Raw genomic sequence first — 24,651 nt, 5'->3', positions numbered from 1 at the left:
AGGGTGTGGTAAGGAGGAAGGTGCAGGGTGTGGTAAGGAGGAAGGTGCAGGGTGTGGTAAGGAGGAAGGTGCAGGGTGTGGTAAGGAGGAAGGTGCAGGGTGTGGTAAGGAGGAAGGTGCAGGGTGTGGTAAGGAGGAAGGTGCAGGGTGTGGTAAGGAGGAGGGTGCAGGGTGTGGTAAGGAGGAAGGTGCAGGGTGTGGTAAGGAGGAAGGTGCAGGGTGTGGTAAGGAGGAAGGTGCAGGGTGTGGTAAGGAGGAAGGTGCAGGGTGTGGTAAGGAGGAAGGTGCAGGGTGCAGGGTGTGGTAAGGAGGAAGGTGCAGGGTGTAGGGTGTGATAAGGAGGAAGGTGCAGGGTGTGGTAAGGAGGAAGGTGCAGGGTGTGGTAAGGAGGAAGGTGCAGGGTGCAGGGTGTGGTAAGGAGGAAGGTGCAGGGTGTGGTAAGGAGGAAGGTGCAGGGTGTGGTAAGGAGGAAGCAGTGGAGTAAGCAAAGGCTCAGACTGCTGAGCAAATATTCTTAATTTTGGGAATAAGGTAATCCATGAGCTCTTCACGCTTGGCATCAGAGATAAGGATGGAGTATGCTTGGATGGGAGGTTGAAAGAGGTAGCTGTTTAAGTGTACAGAATTTTCAAAGTAAATTTTGGAGACCCAAGGCCGTTTATGATTAGCATGGTTGTTGCAATTTGGTTCGGAGTCAATTTTTCCGCACCGTTGTTTTCAAATATGCAAATATTTGCATATTTTGCAAAATTAATTGCAGAGTTTTGTTATGAGGCAAGGAATAGAGTAAATTCCTCTAATTCCGAGCACTTTTAAACCTGTGGGATTTATCCCTTAGAAAATCAATGTTATTTGCGTGAGAACGATTTTCACAAAGAATACAAAAGCAAAATACTGCGGTTGCTGGAAATCTGAAATGAAACCAGAAAATGCTGGAAACACTCAGCCGGTCAGGCAGCACCTGTGGAGAGAGAAACAAGAGTTAACGTTTCAGGTCGATGACCCTTCGTCAGAACTGGAAAAAGTTGGAGATGTAACAGGTTTTTAAGCAAGTGTAGTGGCTGGGAAAGGGGGGAGGGGAGGAAAGAACAAAGGGAAGGTCTGTGATCGGATGGAAGGCAGGAGAGATTAAGAGACAAAAGGGATGATGGTGCGAGGCAAAAGGAGATGGTAATGGGACCAGTTAAGAAACAAAAGATGGCTCTAGATGAAGTGTAAATGGCGATGGCAAAATGATCGACAGCTGCCATGTGAGAGAGAGAATATAAATGATAGGGGCCGAGGTTATGGTCTGAAATTGTTGAACTCGATGTTGAGTCCAGAAGGCTGTAAAGTGCCTAATCGAAAGATGAGCTGCTGTTCCTCGAGCTTACGTTGAGAAGTATTCTTTCACAAAGAATACTTGTGAGCAAACTAAAAAAAGTGTCTGGTGGCTTTCTGCAGCAAATTCCCATCACAAGTGTAAATTCTACTTGCAATTGGACAACTTTTGGAACCTTTAACAATCAGGCCTGTGTATGTAATATTACCTTGTAGTTCTTGGTTGTGCTTCAAGATAGAGACCTTGGTGATAGTGGAGCACCCCATCTTTAGGGTGTGGGGAAGCAAGAGAAATTGTCAGTGGTCCAATCCTGTACAGTTAAAGCTGGCCTTACCTATCTCACCTTCACCGAAGGGTAGATCTGACCTTCATGCCTAAAGGAGAATGTGAGGAATCTGCAGTTGGGATGTAACGGGATAGAACTGATATCATTTTCAGTTGATATTCATAACAAAATCTAAGGTAACATGCTAATAAACTCCTTTCTTTCAATGCATTATCTAATCAAACAGTCATATTTTGCTCTTAAGGAGAGATAATGACTAAATACTATGAATGTAAAGTATTTATCCCTATATGTGACCACATAATACCCTTCCCCACTTGGAAATGTCTTTGTTAAAATGATGACAATTGAAGGTTCCACTATGGAGTAGTCCATTTGTTGAGTCAAACAGTCAATGTACAAATTGCAATGATGCCAGTCAAAGAGGAATCCCTCTGTAACACGTCCACTTCCTCTTTACCTTTTTTTTTTGTTCCGTTTTCTCCTCTGCTCAACTGAAAGTGCTGATTTGTGTTGGGCTGCAGGTCCAATAACACGAGCCAGTACCTCACCCAAGTGGCCAATTTACCTGTATGGTTCCTCACAGTGAGAGCTGGTAAGCAATTCAACCACGGGGGGAACGATAGCTAAGCCCGACCCTGCTCTCTTCTGATCTCCACACAAGTGTACATTCCAGATGGGAAAATGATCAAGAGCAGGAGCCCTGGCTGATTTGTTTTCTCCTCTCGAGGCTGGAGCACTGAGTCCAAGCGAGTGATCCCATTTCTGTCCCAGCTGAGAATGGCTAGTTCCGCACATCCCACAGACTGAACCTGAGATGCATCTGCTTCTGTTTGTTGGTATCATTGGCATCAATCTGTTCTTAGACTGGACATGAGTTGTCTATTTTTTGTTGTTACTTTTCTCGGTTCCTGGTGAGTTCTGCTTCACCCTCAGCCTAAGCACCTCTCCCCATCAAGTTTGTGGGTGAGGTTACAACTGCCTTTGAAGTAATGGTATGGTACTGAGCATATACTCCGTAACTTCCTGTTAACGACATGCTGCAGGTAAACCTCTACAGGTTTGAGTAAGCTCTGTTACAATAATGTGAAAAAATGTGTAATTGAAAACTAGCATTATTCCTGGTCAATTATATAAAATAAATAGAGCACTAAATCACCCTAGAAAGAAAAGTAACTAATTACCCATATGGGTTTAGCCCTGTGATATGTCCCCCCTTTCCCTTGAAGCCAAAACGTTGCTGTCCTACATATCGGGTACAAATTTCACCAAACAAGAAAATCTTCCGAAGATTATTTTCCTCCCAACTTTGCGCTCCAAAAAGTTTTACAAGCAGCAGAATGAAAAACGGTGTTGCGGGAACTGGCTGCGAATTGCCTGGGTTCAGAACGTCGCAGAGGTAACCCCATGAAGAGGGATAAACGCCTCTGTTTAGTTTCGGTTGGCAAAACATTCACGTTCAAGTGGTTGGGCCAGTTAATAGTAGCTCTAATACAATAGCAAAATACTGCGGATGCGGAAATCTGAAATAACAAAGCAAATGCTGGAAACACTCAGCAGGCCAGGCAGTGTCCGTGGAGAGAGAAACAGAGTTAACGTTTCAAGTCGACCCGATGCTGCCTGACCTGCTGAGTGTTTCCAGCATTTGCTTTGTTATTTTATAACAGTAGCTCTAGTTGTGCTATAGGTTAAGGAAATTAGAAGAATTGGCTGAAAGACCGTGGTTTACATTCCAGGCACCAAGGGGACAGGAGAAATTCAGAAAACTGTTTGGATTTCATTTCAGGAGGTCAGCGAAGTCCAAGGGTAGGTCTTTCAGGTGCACAGACTTGGTAAGATTTAGTAATTTCTAAAAACGAGATGGCAGTTTATTTAGATTTCAGTAGACATTCAGCAAATAAAATACAAACATACAAAAAATAACTCCCTATTCTGTGAAACCTGCTATTGATTTGAATCAGTTTATAGACCTCAATGATACACATTAATCTGTTTAAAATATACTCTCAATACCCCATGAAATTAGTTCTGAATGAAAAAAGTTGCACTTGAGTATTCATACACAAAGACTGATTCAGCACACGGACTGGATTAACAAGCTTGAAATTAAACAATATAATTCACTTTAGGCAAGTGCGTCAGCTATTTAGTGCTGCATTTCTGCTGTGCTTTATTCTTCCTTAGATTTTATATGGCAATAAATGAACAAATAACACCAAGCTTATCTAGATTGAGTAAAATGATTCTTCTAGTTTTATAAACATCTGCCCACCGCTGCTTCTTTGGTAACAGCATCAGATTTTGGTCCACCATTAATCACATTCGTAGAAGTTAGCGTTAGTGTGTTTCTTGCTGAATTAAGAACTTTAGTGCAATATGCTCCAACTAGAAAAAGATGAATTCACTAATCACAAAATACATGCATTAATTCACATCAAGCTTTTACAAGCACGGTTATTAAAATGACTCTCTGCTCTTATGTCGTTTTCAGATGGTTATAAAGACAACAAATGAGGACAGTGTCCCTTGTTCCAGACCCTAGGTGAAGCAAGTGGTAAGTCTGGATGTTCTCCGGATGACCTTCCATAACTTTGAATTAAAAACTCAGAAGTAACACGGGGCGCGTTAATGATTTAAGTTTGGGGCGCTGCAGCCGAGTAACATTTAGCTCCCCATGTTTGAGGCAGAGGTACTGATTACTGGCGGGAACTAAGCCAGCATCTGTGGAGGGAAAGGGGAAGTGAGCTGCTGCTTTGGTGGCACAGGACCATTTTGTGCGTGATGTATAAGCCAAAATGATGAGCCTAACGACCTATACATTCCCCCCACAGTACGCAGGCAGTCGACCAAACACATTGAGGGTCCATTACCTCAGGAGCAAATGTACTACAGTTATACAGGGCCTTGGTGAGACCACACCTGGAGTACTGCGTGCAGTTTTGGTCTCCTTACCTAAGAAAGGATATACTTGCCATAGAGGGAGTGCAGCGAAGGTTCACCAGACTGGTTCCTGGGATGGCAGGACTGTCGTATGAGGAGAGATTGGGTCGACCAGACCTGTATTCACTAGAGTTTAGAAGAAACATATAAAATTCTGACAGGGCTAGACAGACTGGATGCAGGGAGGACGTTTCCCCTGGCTGGGGGTGGGGGTGGGGGTCTAGAACGAGGGGTCCCAGTCTCAGGATATGGGGTAGGACATTCAGGACTGAGATGAGGAGAAATTTCTTCACTCAGAGGGTGGTGAACCTGTGGAATTCTCTACCACAGAAGGCTGTGGAGGCCAAGTCACTGAATATATTTAAGAAGGAGATAGATAGATTTCTAGACACAAAAGGCATCAAGGGGTATGGGGAGAGAGCGGGAATATGGTATTGAGATTGAGGATCAGCCATGATCATATTGAATGGCGGAGCAGGCTCAAAGGGCTGAATGGCCTACTCCTGCTCCTATTTTTCTATGTTTCTATGTTTCTAATAATGCACAAAAGAGTTTGTTACATGCTTATTGTGCTATCCAGTGTGCCTGTTGGGTAAATAGCATAACTAATGGGGAAACCCCACTTGTTCTAAATCCAGGAAGCTTAGGTGCGGGCTGGCAAAGCTCAGGCTTAAAGGCTCCCAAGTGTTGCTGGGGAGCTGCTGGCGTTAATTAGCTAAAACTATGAAGCTTACCATTAAACACTTGTCTAGCTAAGTCCAGCCTACCCATTAGGGCTAGGGTGTCAAACTCAATTTACGTGCTGGGCCTGATCCGGCATCCGGGCACTTGGCATGGGCGACAGTCAGCTAAAAGTTATTTGGACACACTAGGGGTTGAAATTGGCATGTGTTTTGTCCATCCTTTGGGCATAAAACAGGCACAACGTGACATGGATCAGTCATTCATGAAAGAAAGACTTATGAAATAATACTGAGCGGCCTATGGGTGGCGCTGTCCAGGGAGAGTATAAATACTCTGGCATGGGCCCAGCTTGCGGAGGACATTCTTAACAGGAACTAGCGAAGGACACAACTAGACCTCCATGTTGTAAAACAATTGATTAAAGCTTTGTTTAATGCTTAGACCAAGTGCCTAGTAGTTTTCTTATGTCACAATGTATACCAATTTCTGGCACAAGGTTCTGCACCTAATCTGCGCTGGCGGCATGGCCATATTGGTCCTCGGACTTGTCGTCTGCCTGAATCAATTAAAATCTGCAAAGAAGGGTCCTGCACCCTGTTTCAGGACCTTTCTTCAAAATGCGTGAAAAACTAGGTGGAGCATGCGCTGTGCAAGCTCCGACTAGTTTTGCCAGTTCTACAGCAGCCTAAACGGCGGTCCTTAAAGGGGTCGCTGAGGAAATAGTAAGGGAAGTTTATTTCCCCTTTCGTGAAGCGTGGAAGAGCAGGAGTGCTCCTCCCAGCTCCACAGCACTACTGTGGGCCGCTGCTGGCTCTCCTGCATTTCACTCCTCCATATATTGCAGCTTACGCACAATGACAATCCTCAGTCTTCATTCCCTTGCCCCCTGTTCACCCATCAGCGGACCTTTCGAATCTGACACCAAATATGGTTGCAACGTAATCCACTTATTGTGTTCGACCAAGTCTTTGACACATGCAATGTCTCTAAGCAGTAGACATACAGAGAAATAAATGAAATTAACCTGTTCTTCCTCTGGGTAGATCCTTTTGATTCGGACGCTCTCTATAAATTGTTAAGGAAAGCTCAAGATTTTTATAGGTCTCTAGTCACACACACTGTCCTAGATGATTCATTATATTCTGATAACAGTTATTGTGAACAAGAACCCCAGAAATGAGGTAGTTCCTACAAAAAACCAGATGCCAACTTGTTTATCATCTTGGCCCATTGTCGCTTTCCTTATCTCAAGGCTGTCTTGGCTATCTCGTTTCACAATGTGGCAAAAAAAACGTCAGCAGGTACGAACCGCACATCCTGCACTTTCAACAGAGCTATATAGCACAGTCAGCTAAATTGTTCCCTGACTCATTAAATCCTAAAGCATCCTGGAAATGAACAACTTTAACCATTTCATTATTTCTAGCCACAGTACAAATCTACAAGCCATTTATAAGTAAACAGAAAGCAAAAACCTTAATCATATGAGATTAAACCAAATCCTAACCCCACATATACACGACTAGGGTATCTTACAGTGGAAACAATCTTTCACTATTTACCCACAATAAGGTCCACAAATTTCACTGAACCCTTTACTGGCTGCTTCTCTCTCAGCACCACTTCAACACAATATGTTGCTGCTGCGGCTGCTGCTCCCGGCCCTGCAGGAAAGGCTGGGCCCAATGCCAACACTACGCCATTCCCCAGTCTCCCTCTTTCCCCCCTGCCCAAGCCCCAAACTCCTGACCCACACTCACAATCTCCCAGTCTCCTCCAGCCCGAGCCCAATCTCCCAATCTCTCAATCCCCAGTTTCTAGTCGCCCTCTCTCCCCCGAGCCCCCAATCTCACAAGCCCCAGTCCCAGACTCCGACTCTCCCCCTGCCCAAGCCTCAATCTCCTGACACCCCAGTCTCAGTCTCCCAATCTTCCCCGCCCAAGCCCCCAATCTCCCAATTCCCATACTCTAGTCTCTCTCTACCGAGCCCCCAATCTCCCAAACCCCCAGTTATAAGAACATAAGAACATAAGAAATAGGAGCAGGAGGAGGCCATTTGGCCCTTCGAGCCTGCTCAGCCATTCAATAAGATCATGGATGATGATCTACCTCATCTCCACTTTCCTGCACTATCCCCATATCCCTTGATTCCCTTAATATTCAAAAATCTATCGACCTCTGTCTTGAATATACTCAATAACTGAGCCTCCACAACCCTCTGGGATAAAGAATTCCAAAGATTCACCACCCTCTGAGTGAAGAAATTTCTCCTCATCTCAGTCCTAAATGGCCGACCCCTTATTCTGAGACTGTGACACCTGGTTCTAGACTCCTCAGCCAGGGGAAACACCCTCCCTGTATCTACCCTGTCAAGCCCTGTAAGAATTTTGTATGTTTCAATGAGATCATCTCTCATTCTTCTAAACTCTAGAGAATATAAGCCTAGTCTACTCAATCTCTCCTCATAGGACAATCCCCCCATCCCAGGAACCAGTTTGGTGAACCTTCGTTGCACTCCCTCTAAGGCAAGTATATCCTTCCTTAGGTAAGGAGACTAAAACTGTACACAATACTCCAGGTGTGGTCTCACCAGGGCCCTATATAATTGCAGTAAGATGTCTTTAGTCTTATTTTCAAATTCTCTTGTAATAAAGGCCAACACACCATTTGCTTTCCTAATTGCTTGCTGTACCTGCATATTAACGTTCAGTGATTCGTGTACAAGGACACCCAGGTCCCTCTGAACACCAACATTTCCCAATCTCTTACCATTTAAAAAATACTCTACTTTTCCAGTTTTCCTACCAAAGTGGATAACTTCACATTTCTCCACATTATATTCCATTTGCCATGTTCTTGCCCACTCACTTAGCCTGTCTATATCCCCTTGAAGCCTCCTTGCATCCTCCTCACAACTTACATTCCCACCCAGCTTTGTATCATCAGCAAACTTGGATATATTACATTTGATCCCCTTATCCAAATCATTGATGTAGATTGTGAATAGCTGAGGCCCAAGCACTGATCCTTGTGGTACCCCACTAGTTACAGCCTGCCAACTGGAAAATTACCCGTTTATTCCTACTCTCTGTTTTCTGTCCATTAACCAATCCTCAATCCATGCTAGTATAATACCACGCATCCCATAAGCCCTAATTTTGTTTAATAACCTCTTGTGTGGCACCTTATCAAATGCCTTCTGAAAATCCAAATACACCATATCTACTGGTTCCTCTGGATCTATTCTGCTAGTTACAACCTCAAAAAATTCCCATTTGCAAACACAATTTCCCTTTCATAAACCCATGTTAACTCTGCCCAATCCTATTAACATTTTCTAAGTGCCCTGTTAACACATCCTTAATAATAGATTCTTGCATTTTCCCTACTACTGATGTTTGGCTAACTGGTCTGTAGTTCCCCGTTTTCTCTCTCCCTCCTTTCTTAAATAGTGGGGTTACATTTGCTACCTTCCAATCTGCAGGAACCATTCTAGAATCTACTAAATTTTGGAAAATGACAACCAATGCATCCACTATCTCTATAGCCACCTCTTTTAAAACCCTAGGATGTAGGCCATCAGGTCCAGGGAATTTATCGGCTTTCGGTCCCATTAATTTCTCCAGTACTATTTTTTTTACTAATACTAATTTCTTTTAGTTTCTCATTTTTGCTAGATCCTTGGTTCTTCACTATTTCCAGGAAATTTTTTTGCATCTTCTTCCATGAAGACAGTATTGTTTAATTTCTCAGCCATTTCCTTATTCCCCATTATAATTTCTCCTGTCTCAGCCTGTAAGGGACCCACATTTACTTTCACTAATCTTTTCCTTTTCACATACCTATAGAAGCTTTTACAGTCTATTTTTATGTCTCTCGCTAGTTTATGCCCATTCTATTTTCCCTTTCTTTATCAATTTCTTGGTCCTCCTTTGCTGAATTCTAAAATCCTCCCAATCCTCAAGCTTACTGCTCTTTTTGGCAACATTATAAGCCTCTTCCTTTGATCTAATACTATCTTTAACTTTTCTTGTTAGCCACAGTTGGAACACTTTTCCTGTGGGGCTTTTGTGCCTTAAAGGAATGTATATTTGTTGTAAATTATGTATTAATTCGTTAAATGCTAGCCATTGCTTGTTTACCATCATACCTTTTAATGTAGTTTCCCAATCTACCTTAGCCAACTCGCCCTTCATACCTACATAGTTTGCTTTGTTTAGTTTTAAGATCCTAGTTTCGGATATAACTAAATCACTTTAAAACTCAATATAAAATTCTATCATATTATGGTCACTTTTCCCTAAAGGCCCCTTTACTACAAGGTTATTAATTAACCCTTTCTCATTGCACAATACTAGATCTAACATAGCCTGTTCCCTCGTTGGTTCCTCAACATACTGATTTAGAAAACTATCTTTCATACATTCCATGAATTCGTCCTCCACACTATTACTGCAAATTTGGTTTGCCCAGTCTGTATGTAGATTAAAGTCCCCCATGATCACTATATTACCCTTGTTACATGCGCCTCTAATTTCCTGATTTATGCTCTGCCCTACATTACAACTACTGTTTGGGGGGCCTATAAACAACTCCCACCAATGTTTTCTGCCCCTTGCTGTTTCTTAGCTCCACCCAAACTGATTCTACTTCTTGATTTTTGGAACTAAGTTCCTTTCTCTCTACTGTCTTTATCCCATCCTTTATTATCAGGGCTACCCCTCCTCCTTTTCCATTTTGCCTATCTCTTCTAAAAGTTATGTATCCTGGAATATTTAGTTCCCAACCTTGGCAACTATGCAACCATGTCTCCGTTATGGCTATTAGATCAAACCTGTTAATTTCTATCTGCGCTATTAATTCATCTATTTTGTTGCGAATGCTTCGCGCATTCAGATATAGTGCCTTTAGTTTTGACTTATTGCTATTTTTCCCTGATGTCACCTTAGTCACTGATGCCCTATTACCTTTGTTACTCTCTCTGTCCCTTCCTGACCCACTCTGCTTATTTTTACCCAAAACTCTACTCTGCTCTAGAGCCTTGACATTTCTCTTGCTACTTTTAACATTACTCTTTCCTGAATCCTCCCATTCCCCCTTCATTAGTTTAAAGCCCTGTCTGTTGCCCTAGTTATTCGGTTCACCAGGACACTGGTCCCAGCCCGGCTTAAGTGGAGCCCGTCCCAACGGAACAGCTCCCTCTTTCCCCAGTACTGGTGCCAGTGCCCCATGAAGCAAAACCCATTCCTCCCACACCACTCTTTGAGCCACGCATTTAAACCTCTAATCTGTTTGTCCCTATGCCAATTTGGCAGAAACCCCCCCCCCCCGGGAAAAGTGGTCCAACTGTGGCTAACAAGAGATGTTAAAGATAGCATCAGTCCCAGCCTCCCAATCTTCCCCACTTGGACACCAATCTCCTAATCCCCATTTTCTAGTCTCCCACTCTTCCCCCTGCCTGAGACCCAATCTCCCAACACCCCAATCCCAATCTCCCGACACCCCAGTCCCAATCTCCCCACACCCCAGTCCCAATCTCCCCACACCCCAGTCCCAATCTCCCGTCACCCCAGTCCCAATCTCCCAACTCCCCAGTCCCAATCTCCCAACACCCCAGTCCCACTGTCCCAACTCCCCAGTCCCAATCTCCCAACACCCCAGTCCCAATCTCCCAACACCCCAGTCCCAATCTCCCAACATCCCAGTAATCTCCCAACACCCCAGTCCCACTGTCCCAACTCCCCAGTCCCAATCTCCCAACACCCCAGTCCCAATCTCCCAACACCCCAGTCCCAATCTCCCAACACCCCAGTCCCAATCTCCCAACACCCCAGTCCCAATCACCCAACACCCCAGTCCCAATCTCCCAACTCCCCAGTCCTAATCTCCCAACACCCCAGTCCCAATCTCCCAACACCCCAGTCCCAATCTCCCAACATCCCAGTAATCTCCCAACACCCCAGTCCCACTGTCCCAACTCCCCAGTCCCAATCTCCCAACACCCCAGTCCCAATCTCCCAACACCCCAGTCCCAATCTCCCAACACCCCAGTAATCTCCCAACACCCCAGTCCCACTGTCCCAACTCCCCAGTCCCAATCTCCCAACACCCCAGTCCCAATCTCCCAACACCCCAGTCCCAATCTCCCAACATCCCAGTAATCTCCCAACACCCCAGTCCCAATCTCCCAACACCCCAGTCCCAATCACCCAACACCCCAGTCCCAATCTCCCAACTCCCCAGTCCTAATCTCCCAACACCCCATCCCAATCTCCCAACACCCCAGTCCCAATCTCCCAACTCCCCAGTAATCTCCCAACACCCCAGTCCCACTGTCCCAACTCCCCAGTCCCAATCTCCCAACACCCCAATCCCAATCTCCCAACACCCCAATCCCAATCTCCCAACACCCCAGTCCCAATCTCCCCACACCCCAGTCCCAATCTCCCAACACCCCAGTTCCAATCTCCCAACACCCCAGTCCCAATCTCCCAACACCCCAGTCCCAATCTCCCAACACCCCAGTCCCAATCTCCCAACACCCCAGTCCCAATCTCCTGGCCCCTAGTCTCTAGTCACCCCCTTGCAGCCCACCCCTGCACCTTTTCCTGCTCCTCTTCCTGCTCCATCTCTGCCACTCACCTCCACCAGCCAGTTCCGTTTCTGATCAATTCTAATCGGGTGGTGGTGGGGGTGGGGGGGGGGTGGCGCAGAGGGCTGCTGCTGTGCGAAGTTTAAAAGGTGCAGCTAAGTGGCTTTCTGCCTTTTGACAGGCTTTCAGTTGAAGCATGCCATGAATACATAATGACTCCTGACCCAGGAAACTGGGTCTGGGTCATAGCGGGGTTGGAGTGTTGGCAGAAGTCTCACCCTGATCTTGTAAGAGGCGGCTTAAGGAAAATCCTTAATAATAAGTCAATGGGGTAGAAATTTCTGTTAGCGTGTTTTTGTGAGCAGAACAGACCCCGCTGTTTGAACGTACCTGATTACGTGACTGCAAAGAAAGCCCCAAATTCACACCCCTTATTATTTAAACAAAGTAGGCGGTCTGTCTATTTGCTGCTTGCACTGTTCATTGGCAGCCCGTCTAATTGGGGGCATCAATTTCACGCATTGCTGATGCCGTTTAAAGATAGCCTGCACCTCTTAAAGGGGAGGTGCACTTTGGCTGCAGGCAACTGTCAATGAAGATTAAGGACAATGGTAGGCACAGTAAAAGCTGCAAGGGGACCTCAGCTTTCTGATGCTGCTTTGGGGGTTTTGGTGGAGGAAGTCGGCAGGAGGAGGGATGTCTCCTATTCGCCAGGCATCAGGAAGATTCCAGGCATGCTGCCCGGCGTGAGTGGGCAGAGGTGGCAGAGCCAATCAGTGGCAGAAGTGTCGCCCCAGGACATGGCTGCAATGCAAGAAGAAGTTTAGTGACTTCAAGAAGGGAAGCCTTCTATCGCAGATCTCTCATTAATCTCTGCTTAGCCTTGCACTACCTGTTACCCCAGAACTCACTACCCTTCCCAATGACCAAAAATCTCCTCTAGTCACTGCAGCATACTTCACTGCTCCTATTGCAGAACTCTGCATCTGCTACTCTCCTCACTTTTACTCCCTTCACCTCCTCACACCTCTGCTATCTTTCACACACTATTTTACCCTGACATGCACCTTCTCAAAACTTCTATCTGTTCTAACACTGATGCAATTTCTTTTTTCTTGCATGGCAAGCTAACATGCAATACTGCGGAGCAGCCAGCCACCGGAGGAGGACCACGCTTCATCCATGTGGTGTCCCCACTTGGAGAATGGCTGATTGACATTGTGGCCTGTAGCGTGGTGTCTGGCAAGGCTGGAGGACAAGTCCTGCAGGGTTTTAAACCATAAGAACATAAGAACTAGGAGCAGGAGTGGGCCATTTGGTCCCTCGAGCCTGCTCCGCCATTCAATAAGATCACGGCTGATCTTCTACCTCATCTCTACTTTCATGCACTATCCCCATATCCCTTGATTCCTTTAATATTCAAAAATCTATCGATCTCTGTCTTGAATATACTCAACGACTGAGTGTCCACAGCCCTCTGGGGTAGAAAATTCCAAAGATTCACCACCCTCTGAGTGAAGAAATTTCCCTTCATCTCAGTCCTAAATGGCCGACCTCTTATTCTGAGACTGTGACCGCTGGTTCTAGACTCCCTGCATCTACCCTGTCAAGCCCTGTAAGAATTTTGTATGTTTCAATGAGATCACCTCTCATTCTTCTAAACTCTAGCGAATATAGGCCTAGTCTACTCAATCTCTCCTCATAGGACAATCCCCCCATCCCAGGAATCAGTCTGGTGAACCTTCGTTGCACTCCCTCGATGTCAGGTTGAGAATACAAGTGAGAGCCAGGCTGAATATAGAAAGTTCAGAGGGGATGTGAAAAAGTAAATAAGAGGGGCAAAGAGAGAGTACGAGAATAGATTGACAGCTAACATAAAAGGGAATCCACAAGTCTTCTATAGGCATATAAAAAGTTTAAAAGACATACTCCACTGAACTTGCAAACAACGGGGGAGGTGCGGGGGTAATTTTGACTTTGGGCGACAGTATAAAACAGGCGCTATTGGATCAGCCACCCGTTAAGTATGTTGTCTGATTGAAGTCAGTGGAAACGATAATCGGACCTAGTGTATATTGGTCGGCTAATCCAATATCGCCCATTTTACATTATTGCCCATAGTTTAAATTACACCCAGGTTGCCAAAGAGAATGTCAACTGGGAGCGGTGAAATGAGTTATGATCCTTGTAGACTAATGAGTTTGCTTTTTAGCTTTTAGAGTGAGTAGATGTAATTTTCAATGTCCTAATTTTTCTACACTGGCAAGGCAGGAAATATTACACTGCTGCAATGATGTGCGCACTGAAATGTCATCTACCACATATCGACATTTGCCCAGTGGAAATGTATGTGGTCCCAGGTACATGCACCATTACTGGAGCAGTCCAGGATACTGAGGGGGAAAAATTCAGTTGGTTTGCACCTCCCGTTAGCGCCTTAAGAGGGCGCTAATGGGGCACAAAGCAACTAGCGCCCGGGCGCGGCAATGTTTGCGCCGCTCACGAAATTAACTAGACATTTTGCGGCAGCGCTAAACACTACCGCCACAATCTCCTGCACCTCGAGTGTGCAACGCCCCGGTAGCGCCCTGGACCAGATATTGAGTGGCGCTCCCTGCCTTACCACCTGCCGCTAGCAACGACAGGTTGAGGGGAGTGTTTTGCAGTCAGGAAGGGACTGGGGGAGCTCTATTTAAAGGCGACCGCTTCCTGCCTTTTTTTTTGGTGACTTTTTTGCACCACGCATTCTGAGAGAGACAGAGAGACTTCTGGAGAGATTCAACGCTGTGTGAAGGAGTTTTGGGTACTGAGCAGCACTTTGCAGGTTCATTTTGATTTCCCCTTTCTTGTATCGATTTAGAAGAGACTGTGGGGGCTGCACTCTGAGCTCTTTCCCTGGGTCTCTCCATTGTTCTTTCCAGCAGATTTGATGTACAGGTCAAGATTCAAGGCTGCAATGAGCAGGATGTGAATGGAGAGCAAGAACAACCCTCCCCTTTAAGAACTGGCCGGCACCAGTGTGTCTGTGGTCCATTGCTGACTGACATCACATGAGCTTCACCAGCGCTCTGAGGTAGCGCCTCGCTCCTCGGCTTTTGCGCCCTAAGACAGTTGTGAAGCGCCTGATTTAGCGCTCCAATCACCTCCAGGGGCGATAAAAGCCAAGTTTGCAGTCAGAGGCGATAATTAGCGCCAGGCGCTAATCTTTGCGCCCGTCTGATAATTGCGCCCCCAAATGGGGCGATCCTGAATTTCTCCCCCCCAAGGATCTAATTACTTCCAGTGGCACAAGTTACTCAACGACAGACCTGCAGTGTCACCTGGATTGTCTACATGTAACTAGGTGCAATCGTGGGTTCTAATGGTCGATAACTAGTTTCCCATAATGGTCCTTGCTTTCTTTACTTGTAGGGTTTAACATTCTAAAAAGAAGTCTTTGAATGAAAAACGAAACAATACCTTGAAGAGACATCTTCAGCACTGGTGGGCAATCATCCTGTAAATCTATCAATATGCTTTTAGATGAAACTGCAGCCTTCAGATGCTTATTAAAATGATTATTTTAAAGTATTAATTTTCTTAAAGTCAAACACAGTTTATGCACTCCCGGTGCATCTTGACTAATATATTTGTTAGTAACATTTCATTATTGTATAACAGATGAGGATATAATTTTCACTCTGTATGTTGGTGATTACTTCTTTTTGTAATTTTCTGATTGATTATTTCTGTTTTTTTTTGCCTAATCAGCAGGCTAACTGTATAATATAATTGCATTTACAAGAAAATTACAGTCTCAGGAGATGAATTGCACTGAGAAGAATAAAGTAATAACTTTCAAATATCTAATCAGTTTAACATTCTTCTTTGTCACAGTTTAATGAACTTTATAAATAATGAGAAGGCTTTTGTTATATACTCCAGTGTCTTAGGGTGTTGCAAAGGTGCAGACAAAAACAAAGCATCTTAGTTAGCACTGAACACGTCCTTGCCAAGCAATGTTTATGTCAAGACTGATCTGCATTATACTGCCTTTAGATATGTTTAATTTGTGAATAGCGTTATGTTAGTAATAAGTCATATGAATTTACAGATCAATTAAGTCTCTCAGATCGTTCTGTGCTCGATTCGCTGTTAGATTAAATATGCAAATGTCATTCACAACAAAGCAATAAATGAGGTTTGGAAACTGTTGTTTGAGAATTCTTGTTACATTTTGCATGATGGTTTTTATTCCCGGTCAACTGGTGTGGCTTTCAGTTATCCAGTCTTCCCGTGGGAAAACCAAAATCCTGCCTAGACTGAGGCACGACAGTGTTGGTTCATTAGATTTCTTGCCCATGGTGACATAGAAACATAGAAACATAGAAGATAGGAGCAGGAGTAGGCCATTCGGCCCTTCGAGCCTGCTCCGCCATTCAATGAGATCATGGCTGATCATCCAAATTCAGTACCCTCTCCCTGCCTTCTCCCCATATCCCTTGATCCCTTTAGCCTTAAGAAATATATCTAACTCCTTCTTGAATATATTTAATGAACTGGCCTCCACCGCCCTCTGTGGCAGAGAATTCCACAGGTTCACCACTCTCTGGGTGAAGAAATTCCTCTTCATTTCAGTCCTAAATGGCTTACCCCTTATCCTTAGACTATGACCCCTGGTTCTGGACTCCCCGGCCATCAGAAACATCCTTCCTGCATCTAGTCTGTCCAGGCCTGACAGAATTTTATAGGTTTCGATGAGATCCCCTCTCAATCTTCTAAACTCCAGTGAGTATAAGCCCAATCGACACAATCTCTCCTCATACGTCATTCCTGCCATCCCAGGTATCAGCCTGGTGAATCTTCGCTGCACTCCTTCCATGGCAAGAACGTCCTTCCTCAGGTAAGGCGACCAAACTTCTTCTGTGTGACGTTCTCCTCTTCCTCCAAAAGTAACGAGAAGGAGATGGTCAATTTCCATCTCTGGGATGGAACAAGGTATTACAGTTCTGATTTTCTCCCAACATATTTAATTTGTGCAAACAATCAAAGACAAGAGGGCCAAATATCTGAAATAACAACAGAAAATGCTGGAAAAACTCAGCAGGCCAGGCAACATCCGTGGAGAGAGAAACAGAGTCAATGTTTCAGGTCGAAACCCTTCGTCAGGACTGAGAGAAAACACAGGAAATGAAACAGATTAAAAGGCCAGTTTGGGGGCTGGGAAATGGGGATGAGAGAACAAAAGAGAAGTGAAGAGACATTAAGAGGTATTCAAGACAAGGCGAGATGGTGATAGGACAGGTGAAGAGACAAGAGACGGCTCTAGATGTTTATTAAATGGATGCAGTGTGAGGTGTGAAATGCGCTGGCAGAATGGGAGACAGCTGCCATGTGGGAGAGAAAACAAGGGGGAAGGGCACAAAACAAAGGTGTGGATAAAAAAATATATAAAAATGTAATAGAGGGCCAAATACCTGCGTTGGTGGCACCGTAAGTGTTGGGACGTACCCACCCGCAGACCCACAGGGCTGACCTTGCCAACATTCACACAATCAGGGGGAGATCCATCCATTTACACGGCCTTGGCGTCTACCTGAATCGCTCGGGCAGTGTATCGTGCTTCTCCAGCAGGCCGAGAATCCCGGCAGAAGTCTGCCTTGTTTTTGGTAAAGGGGTGGAGGTGGGGGCAGGGGGTGGGGGGCCCCGGCAACCATTTCATCCCCAGGAAAAAATGCTTTTACCTGCCCATCAGCCCCCTTAATAAAGAAGCTCAAATAATTTGAATTTTTTTTCAGAATCCAAGCCACGTCCCAGAACCACCACCCCAGTTGGATGGCTGGAGGCCTGGTATTGACTTTGCATACTGACCATTGATTTTGCACTCAGCCCTGGAAATCCCTGTCCCACCCCCTCCAGTGTTGCTGGACTTGTTTGAGCAGCCGGAAGCTCTACCCTTCGCCAGGCCCTCTGGAATCCCTGGTGTAAGGCAATCACCCCGCATATCACTATCCCGGCCAAAGGGTCGTGAATTTTCAGCCATAGGTTTCTAGTTCTAGCACATCTAGTTCCCCATAAACTGAAACCTGCACACTGGACTAATAACTATTCTCTAAATATATTATGATTCACAAGCATGTGGGAGGCCCACTACATTCTTGTGTACTCTCCAAAAGGTGGTAAATACCACAAGGTCAGCTCAAGTCTCCATTATAGTGAGGCCTGAGGCCCAACAGCTGGGGATCTTGGGCTTCACCATTCAGTCTCAGGGAAAGTTCCCTGCACCGCCCCCCCCGCGACATGCCCAGAATTGGGCGTACCTGAATTTCTGGGATGCCCTCTCAAGCACATCTCCTGATGGGTCAGCCTTTAGGGATAATCCACCCAATATTTACAGGGAGGCTGAAAATGGGCGAAGAACCTGGCACGCTGGAGACGCAGAGGTCCTACCGATCTTAACGGCACGACCTCGTTAACATCTTGTAGCACCGTTTCCCGGCCAGCAGCCGGTCTATTAGCGGATGGGAGGGAACACCAGTGGCAGGAGGTCGCAGCCGGGGATCCTTGGGGATGGTCCTCAGCGATTGAGAGCGGGGGGGTGGGGGGGAGGTGGAAGTCAGCAATCGGGGCTGGCAGGGGGCAGGTTTGCTATCGCAAGGGCTGAGGGAGACCGGGGGTGGGAGGCTGGTAATTGGGGCTGGGGGAGAGGCCTGCTTTCGGCACGGCTAGAGAGAGGCCAAAGTCTTCCTTGAGGGGCCTGGGGGGAGAATGCCTGCAGCTCCTGGCCCACACGGAGTGCGGAAACAATCACCTAACTTGTGGAGCCGGCAGCCCCCACCTCCCTTTCACTGCCGAGTTTTCCGACCCCTGGGAAACCCCTGCAGTCACAGTAAATTTCAAATCAGGCTCCGAACTGCACTGTGGGAGCCCAATTTAAATATGCTAATTAAGCGTCCCACCTCTCCACGGCGGGACACTCGGACGTCCTGATATCTGCCGCCATAAAAATGGCGACGCGTGCATGCACAGCGTGTTGGGGTTGCGTTCTGCGCTTTTCACATTTTAACCCGACCATTGACCCTCTCCCACCCATAGTGGGGTTGTTAATATTGAGGCAAATTAATTTAATCGACCTCTACCAGTCTGTACACATTTCAAAGGATGATTGCCCAGACAGTTTTGGTCGCCTTATCTGAGGAAGGATGTTCTTGCCATGGAGGGAGTGCAGCGAAGATTCACCAGACTGATACCTGGGATGGCAGGAATAGCGTATGAGGAGAGATTGGGTCGATTAGGCTTATACTCGCTGGAGTTTAGAAGAATGAGAGGGAGCTCATTGAAACTTATATAATTCTATCAGGACTAGACAGACTAGATGCAGGAAGGATGTTCCCAATGGCAGGGGAGTCCAGAACCAGGGGTCACAGTCTAAGGATAAGGGGTAGGCCATTTAGGACTGAGATGAGGAGGAATTTCTTCACCCAGAGAGTGGTGAACCTGTGGAATTCTCTACCACAGAAGGCAGTTGAGTCCAATTCATTAAATATATTCAAGAAGGAGTTAGATATATTTCTTAAGGCTAAAGGGATCAAGGGATATGGGGAGAAAGCAGGGACAGGGTACTGAATTTGGATGATCAGCCATGATCGCCTTAAATGGCGGAGCAGGCTCGAGGAGCCGAATGGCCTACTCCTGCTCCTACCTTCTATGTTTCTATGTTAAACAAACTCTGGTGTTATCAGTTCCTGAGTACAGGCAGGGGGATAAAAACAAAGGCTAGCTACTTCTCATTGAAACTGTGGATGTATCTGGACAGTTTCACGTATTGGCCACTCAGAATGTCCCAGGGCACTCTAGTTAAATTGTTTTAACTAGCTTGACCAACCAGAAACATCCCTATAAGTTACATAAGACAATGCAAACCGGTTACTAGTACAGTTGATGGCACCTTTACCAAAGAGGGTCAGGAGCAGGCAGTGGGATTGATCGTAGATGAGGTTTCTGAGGGGGAAGAGCAGCATGATCTTTCCTACCAACCATCAGCCTTGTTGCTCGCAAAAGAAAAGAGGCTGACAGGACATCGAGAAAAAAACTTCAATGATGTCAAGAAAAAGGGAAAGGGGATGATTGCAATCTGCCTTTGGGCTTTTGAAGGCACAAGAGGAGGGGGATAAATTCGGTATCGCCCATTTTGGGGCGCTAATATTGGCCGGGTGCAAAGTTTAGCTCCCGGTGCTAATTATCGCCTCTGACTGCAAAATTCGCCTCTATCGCCGCTGGAGTTGATTTGAGCACTAAATCAGGCGCTACACACCTCTCTTAAGGCGCTAACGACAGGGAGTGAGGCGCTACCTCAGAACGCTACTGAAGCTCAGGCAATGTCAGTTACCATGGAAGCCAGACAGACTGGTGCCATCCAGTTCTTAAAGGGGAGGGGCCAACTTGCTGGCCAGCCACAGCCTGCTCATTGCACCCTTGAATCTCGGCCTGGAGAGACCTCTAAAGCAATTGTGTTGGAAGCACTAATGGAGAGGCCCAGGGAAAGAGCTCGGCGCTTAGGAACCTCAAAAGTGGTGCTAAGGGCCAAAACTCTTTAGGACAGCGTTAAATCTCTCCAGACGTCTCTCTCCCTCTCAACCTGCATGTACCAAAAATGTTGCCGACAAGAAAAGACAGGAAGCGCCCGCCTTTAAATAACGCTCCCCCAGCCCCTTCCCGACTTGAAAATGCTCCCCTCTACCTGTCGTTCCTAGCGGCAGGCGCTAAGGCAGGGGGCGCGACTCAATATCCAGTCCGGGGCACTACCAGGGCGTTGTACGCTCGACTGACATCACGATCTGCGGGCGCAGGAGATCGTGGCGGTAGTGTTTTGCACCGCCGCAAAACGATGGGTCAATTTTGCGAGCGGCACTGATATCGCCACGCGAGGGCGCTAATATCGCCGTGCGCGGGCGCTAAGTTGCTTGCGCCCCATTAGTGCCCCCTGGAGGCGCTAACGGGAGGCGCTAAACAACCGAATTTCCCCCCCCCACTCTTAGGGGCCAATTTTAACCGAACCCACTCGTGGAGAAGCTGATGGGCCTGTTGCAATGCTGGTTTTACACCTTGCCTGATTTTACACTGCATTGAAGTCGATGGAGAGTAATTTTGGGCAGGGTATAACATCGGCGTTCCACCTGATCCCGTGGGTTTCCTGCCCAGCGAGTTAGCTTAAAATTACCCCCTTAAGTTCAACCTGCTGAGGAAAGGGTAGCTGAAAGTCTTACAAGGGAGTCTGTACAGGGACCTGGTGGCTTTGCGATTGGTGATGTCAGTAACAAACCTATTAATTTTAAATATATGTAGATACAAATAACAAAAGTACAATCTCAACATAGCATATGAAATACAATGTTCACGTCAAGGTGACATGAGAACCTGACAAATTTGCACTGGTTGGCTATTGCTGAGAGTTAAATTTCTTTATTAAGCAATAATTCATTGTTACATTCAAGAAAAAAAGTAGTTTTATGAATTCATCAATTCATAGCAAGCACTTCTTGATTGTAAATTCTTGTTTTCAATGTCATAAACCTTTCTCTGTAAGAGCAATACTTGGCACTTGCCACTTCTGACACCATATGAATAGTATTACAATCTATGCCTGCCAGCTTTTGCGGGCATGGGAGATTACAATACTTGGCATTAAATGCAATTATTGAATAGAGGACACATTTTAAATGTCCAAAAACACATGTTTTGCCTGGAAGGCCATACAATAAATACCTTTAAAATCAGTGGTTCATTATTAAAAGTAATATGTTTTGGATGGATTTCAGTAGACAGTCTGCTGCTTTTCCCCCATAAACCTCTCAGAAGGTTGTGGGGGTCTGGAACTCACTGCCTGAAAGGCGAGACAGAGGGGGGTGTAAAAGAGGAGGGGGTGTCGCAATATTAATCAAGGAGTCAATTACTGCTGTAAGGAGGGATGATATCTTAGCAGGTTCCTCTAATGAGGCCATATGGGTAGAACTTAAAAACAAAAAGAGGGCAAGCACTTTGCTGGGAGTGTACTATAGGCCCCCAAACAGTCAGGGTGAGATAGAAGAACAGATATGTAGGCAAATCTCAGAGAAGTGTAGAAATAATAGGGTAATAATAGTAGGGGATTTCAACTTCCCCAATACCGTATTAATTGGGATAGTCAGAGTGTGAAAGGCTTAGAGGGTGAGGAATTCTTAAAGTACATCCAGGAGAGCTTTTTGAGCTGGCATGTAGAAAGCCCTACAAGATGTGGGGCGGTACTGGACCTAATTCTAGGGAATGTAGCCGGGCAAGTGGTAGAAGTGTCACTAGGAGAGCATTTTGGTGACAGTGACCATAATTCGGTGAGATTTAAGGTAGTCATGGAAAAGGACAAAGATGGACCAGAAATAAAGGTTCTAAATTGGGGGAAGGCCGATTTTAATATGATAAGGCAGGATCTGGCCAAAGTGGACTGGGATCAGCTAATTGTTGGAAAATCCACATCAGAGCAGTGGGAGTCATTCAGAAAGGAAATAGAGAGAGTACAGCGCCAACATGTTACCGTAAAGATTAAGGGTGGGACCAACAAGTCCAGGGAACCCTGGATGTCAAGGGATATACAAGAATGGATTAGGAAAAAAGGGAGGCTTTTGGCAGATACAAAAGACTAAAAACAGAGGAGTATAGAAAGTGCAGGGGGGTACTTAAAAAAGAAATCAGGAGAGCGAAGAGGGGGCATGAAAAAACACTGGCGGGCAAAATAAAGGAAAATCCCAAGGTGTTTTATAAGTATATTAAGGGCAAGAGGATAACCAGGGAAAGAGTAGGGCCCATTAGGGACCAAAGTGGCAATCTGTGTGTAGAGCTGGAAGATGTAGGTGAGGTTTTAAATGAATATTTTGCATCTGTGTTCACGATGTAGGCATAGAAATCAGGCAGGGGGAGTGTGATATACTTGAACAAATTAGCATTGAGAGGGAGGAGGTACTAACGGTTTTAGCAGGATTAAAAGTGGATAAATCCCCAGGACCAGACGAGATGTTTCCCAGGCTGCTGTGTGAGGCAAGGGAGGAGATTGCAGGGGCTCTGATACAAATTTTCAGAATCTCTCTGGCCACAGGGAAGCTGCCAGAGGACTGGAGGACAGCTAACGTAGTGCCATTATTCAAGGGTAGTAGGGATAAACCAGGAGATTACAGGCCAGTGAGCCTAACATCAGTGGTAGGGAAATTATTGGAAAAAATTCTGAGGGACAGAATTAGTCTCCACTTGGAGAGGCAAGGATTAATGAAGGATAGTCAGCATGGCTTTGTCAGAGGGAGATCATGTCTAACCAATTTGATTGAATTTTTCGAGGGGGTGACTAGGTGTGTGGATGAAGGTAGTGCAGTTTATGTAGTCTACATGGACTTCAGTAAGGCTTTTGACAAAGTCCCGCATGGGAGTCTGGTCAAGAAGGTAAGAACCCATGGGATCCAGGGCAATTTGGCACATTGGATCCAAAATTGGCTTAGTGGCAGGAGGAAGAGGGTGATGGTCGAAGGTTGTTTTTGTGACTGGAAGCCTGTGTCCAGTGGTATACCGCAGGGATCGGTGCTGGGTCCCTTGTTGTTTGTAGTGTACATTAATGATTTAGATATGAATGTAGGAGGTATGATCAGTAAGTTCGCAGATGACATGAAAATTGGTGGCGTGGTAAATAGCGAGGAGGGTAGCCTCAGGCTACAGGACGATATAGATGGGTTGGTCAGATGGGCAGAACAGTGGCAAATGGAATTTAACCCTGAAAATTGTGAGGTGATGCATTTTGGGAGGACTAACAAGGCAAGGGAATACACAATGAATGGTAGGACCCTAGGAAGGACAGAGGATCAGAGGGACCTTGGTGTGCATGTACATAGATCCCTGAAGACAGCAGGACCAGTAGATAAGGTGGTTAAGAAGGCATATGGGATACTTGCCTTCATTAGCCGAGGCTTAGAATATAAGAGTAGGGAGGTTATGATGGAGCTGTACAAAACGCTAGTTAGGCCACAGCTGGAATACTGTGTGCAGTTCTGGTCGCCACACTATAGGAAGGATGTGATTGCATTAGAGAGGGTGCAGTGGAAATTCACCAGGATGTTACCTGGGCTGGAGCATTGCAGCTATGAAGAGAGACTGGACAGGCTGGGGTTGTTTTCCTTAGAGCAGAGAAGGCTGAGGAGGGACCTGATTGAGGTGTACAAAATTATGAGGGGCATAGATAGGGTAGATAGAAAGGAACTTTTTCCCTTAGTAGAGGGGTCAATAACCAAGGGGCATAGTTTCAAGGTAAGGGGCAGGAGGTTTAGAGGGGATTTGAGGAAAAACTTTTTCACCCAGAGGGTGGTTGGAATCTGGAACTCACTGCCTGAAAGGGTGGTAGAGGCAGGAACCCTCACAACATTCAAGAAGCATTTAGATGAGCACTTGAAACGCCATAGCATACAAGGCTACGGACCAAGTGCTGGAAAATGGGATTAGATTAGACAGGGCTTGATGGCCAGCGCAGACACGATGGGCCGAAGGGCCTCTTTCTGTGCTGTATAACTCTATGGGCTAGATTTTCAGGATAGACAGTTTTGGGGCGCTAACCTTAGCGCCCGCCCGAAGTTAGCGCCCGCCCCAAAGTAGCGCCCCGTTGCCGGAAATTCAGTGGCTTCGCCCTAAGAGGTTGGTGGAGCGCTAAAAGAGGCGTTCCACTACTATCTTTAGGCGCTAAGCTGGCGGTGCAGAGCGCAACACCCGAGCTCTCGGGTGCAGCGCACGGCAGACACTCTGGTGCCAGTGAGCTCTTAAAGGGGAAGGGTGCATGGAGATGGA

General features: G+C 46.0%; 1 protein-coding gene across 10 annotated transcripts in view; it reads left to right on the top strand.

Annotated features, from left to right (window-relative positions):
- Positions 1 to 16,016, top strand: part of dcdc2c (doublecortin domain containing 2C) — a 236,954-nt gene extending 220,938 nt beyond the window's left edge. For 9 of the 10 annotated variants that reach the window (XM_085996383.1, XM_085996384.1, XM_085996389.1 and 6 more), the window contains 3 exons: positions 3,344 to 3,413; positions 4,099 to 4,161; positions 15,235 to 16,016. In XM_085996383.1, the coding sequence (XP_085852509.1) occupies positions 3,344 to 3,413; positions 4,099 to 4,121 (93 nt within the window). In that variant the 3' untranslated portion in view covers positions 4,122 to 4,161; positions 15,235 to 16,016. The remainder of the gene's footprint in view (positions 1 to 3,343; positions 3,414 to 4,098; positions 4,162 to 15,234) is intronic. The other variant, XM_085996387.1, reaches the window with a different exon arrangement.
- Positions 16,017 to 24,651: the final 8,635 nt, after the last annotated feature.

The sequence above is a fragment of the Somniosus microcephalus genome, chromosome 9, assembly GCF_052327205.1.
Source record: "Somniosus microcephalus isolate GS21.2 chromosome 9, FLI_Smic_1.0, whole genome shotgun sequence".
Lineage (NCBI taxonomy): Eukaryota > Metazoa > Chordata > Chondrichthyes > Squaliformes > Somniosidae > Somniosus > Somniosus microcephalus.
The sequence above is the reverse complement of the archived record's forward strand: the minus strand, read 5'-3'. Positions and strand labels throughout refer to the sequence as shown.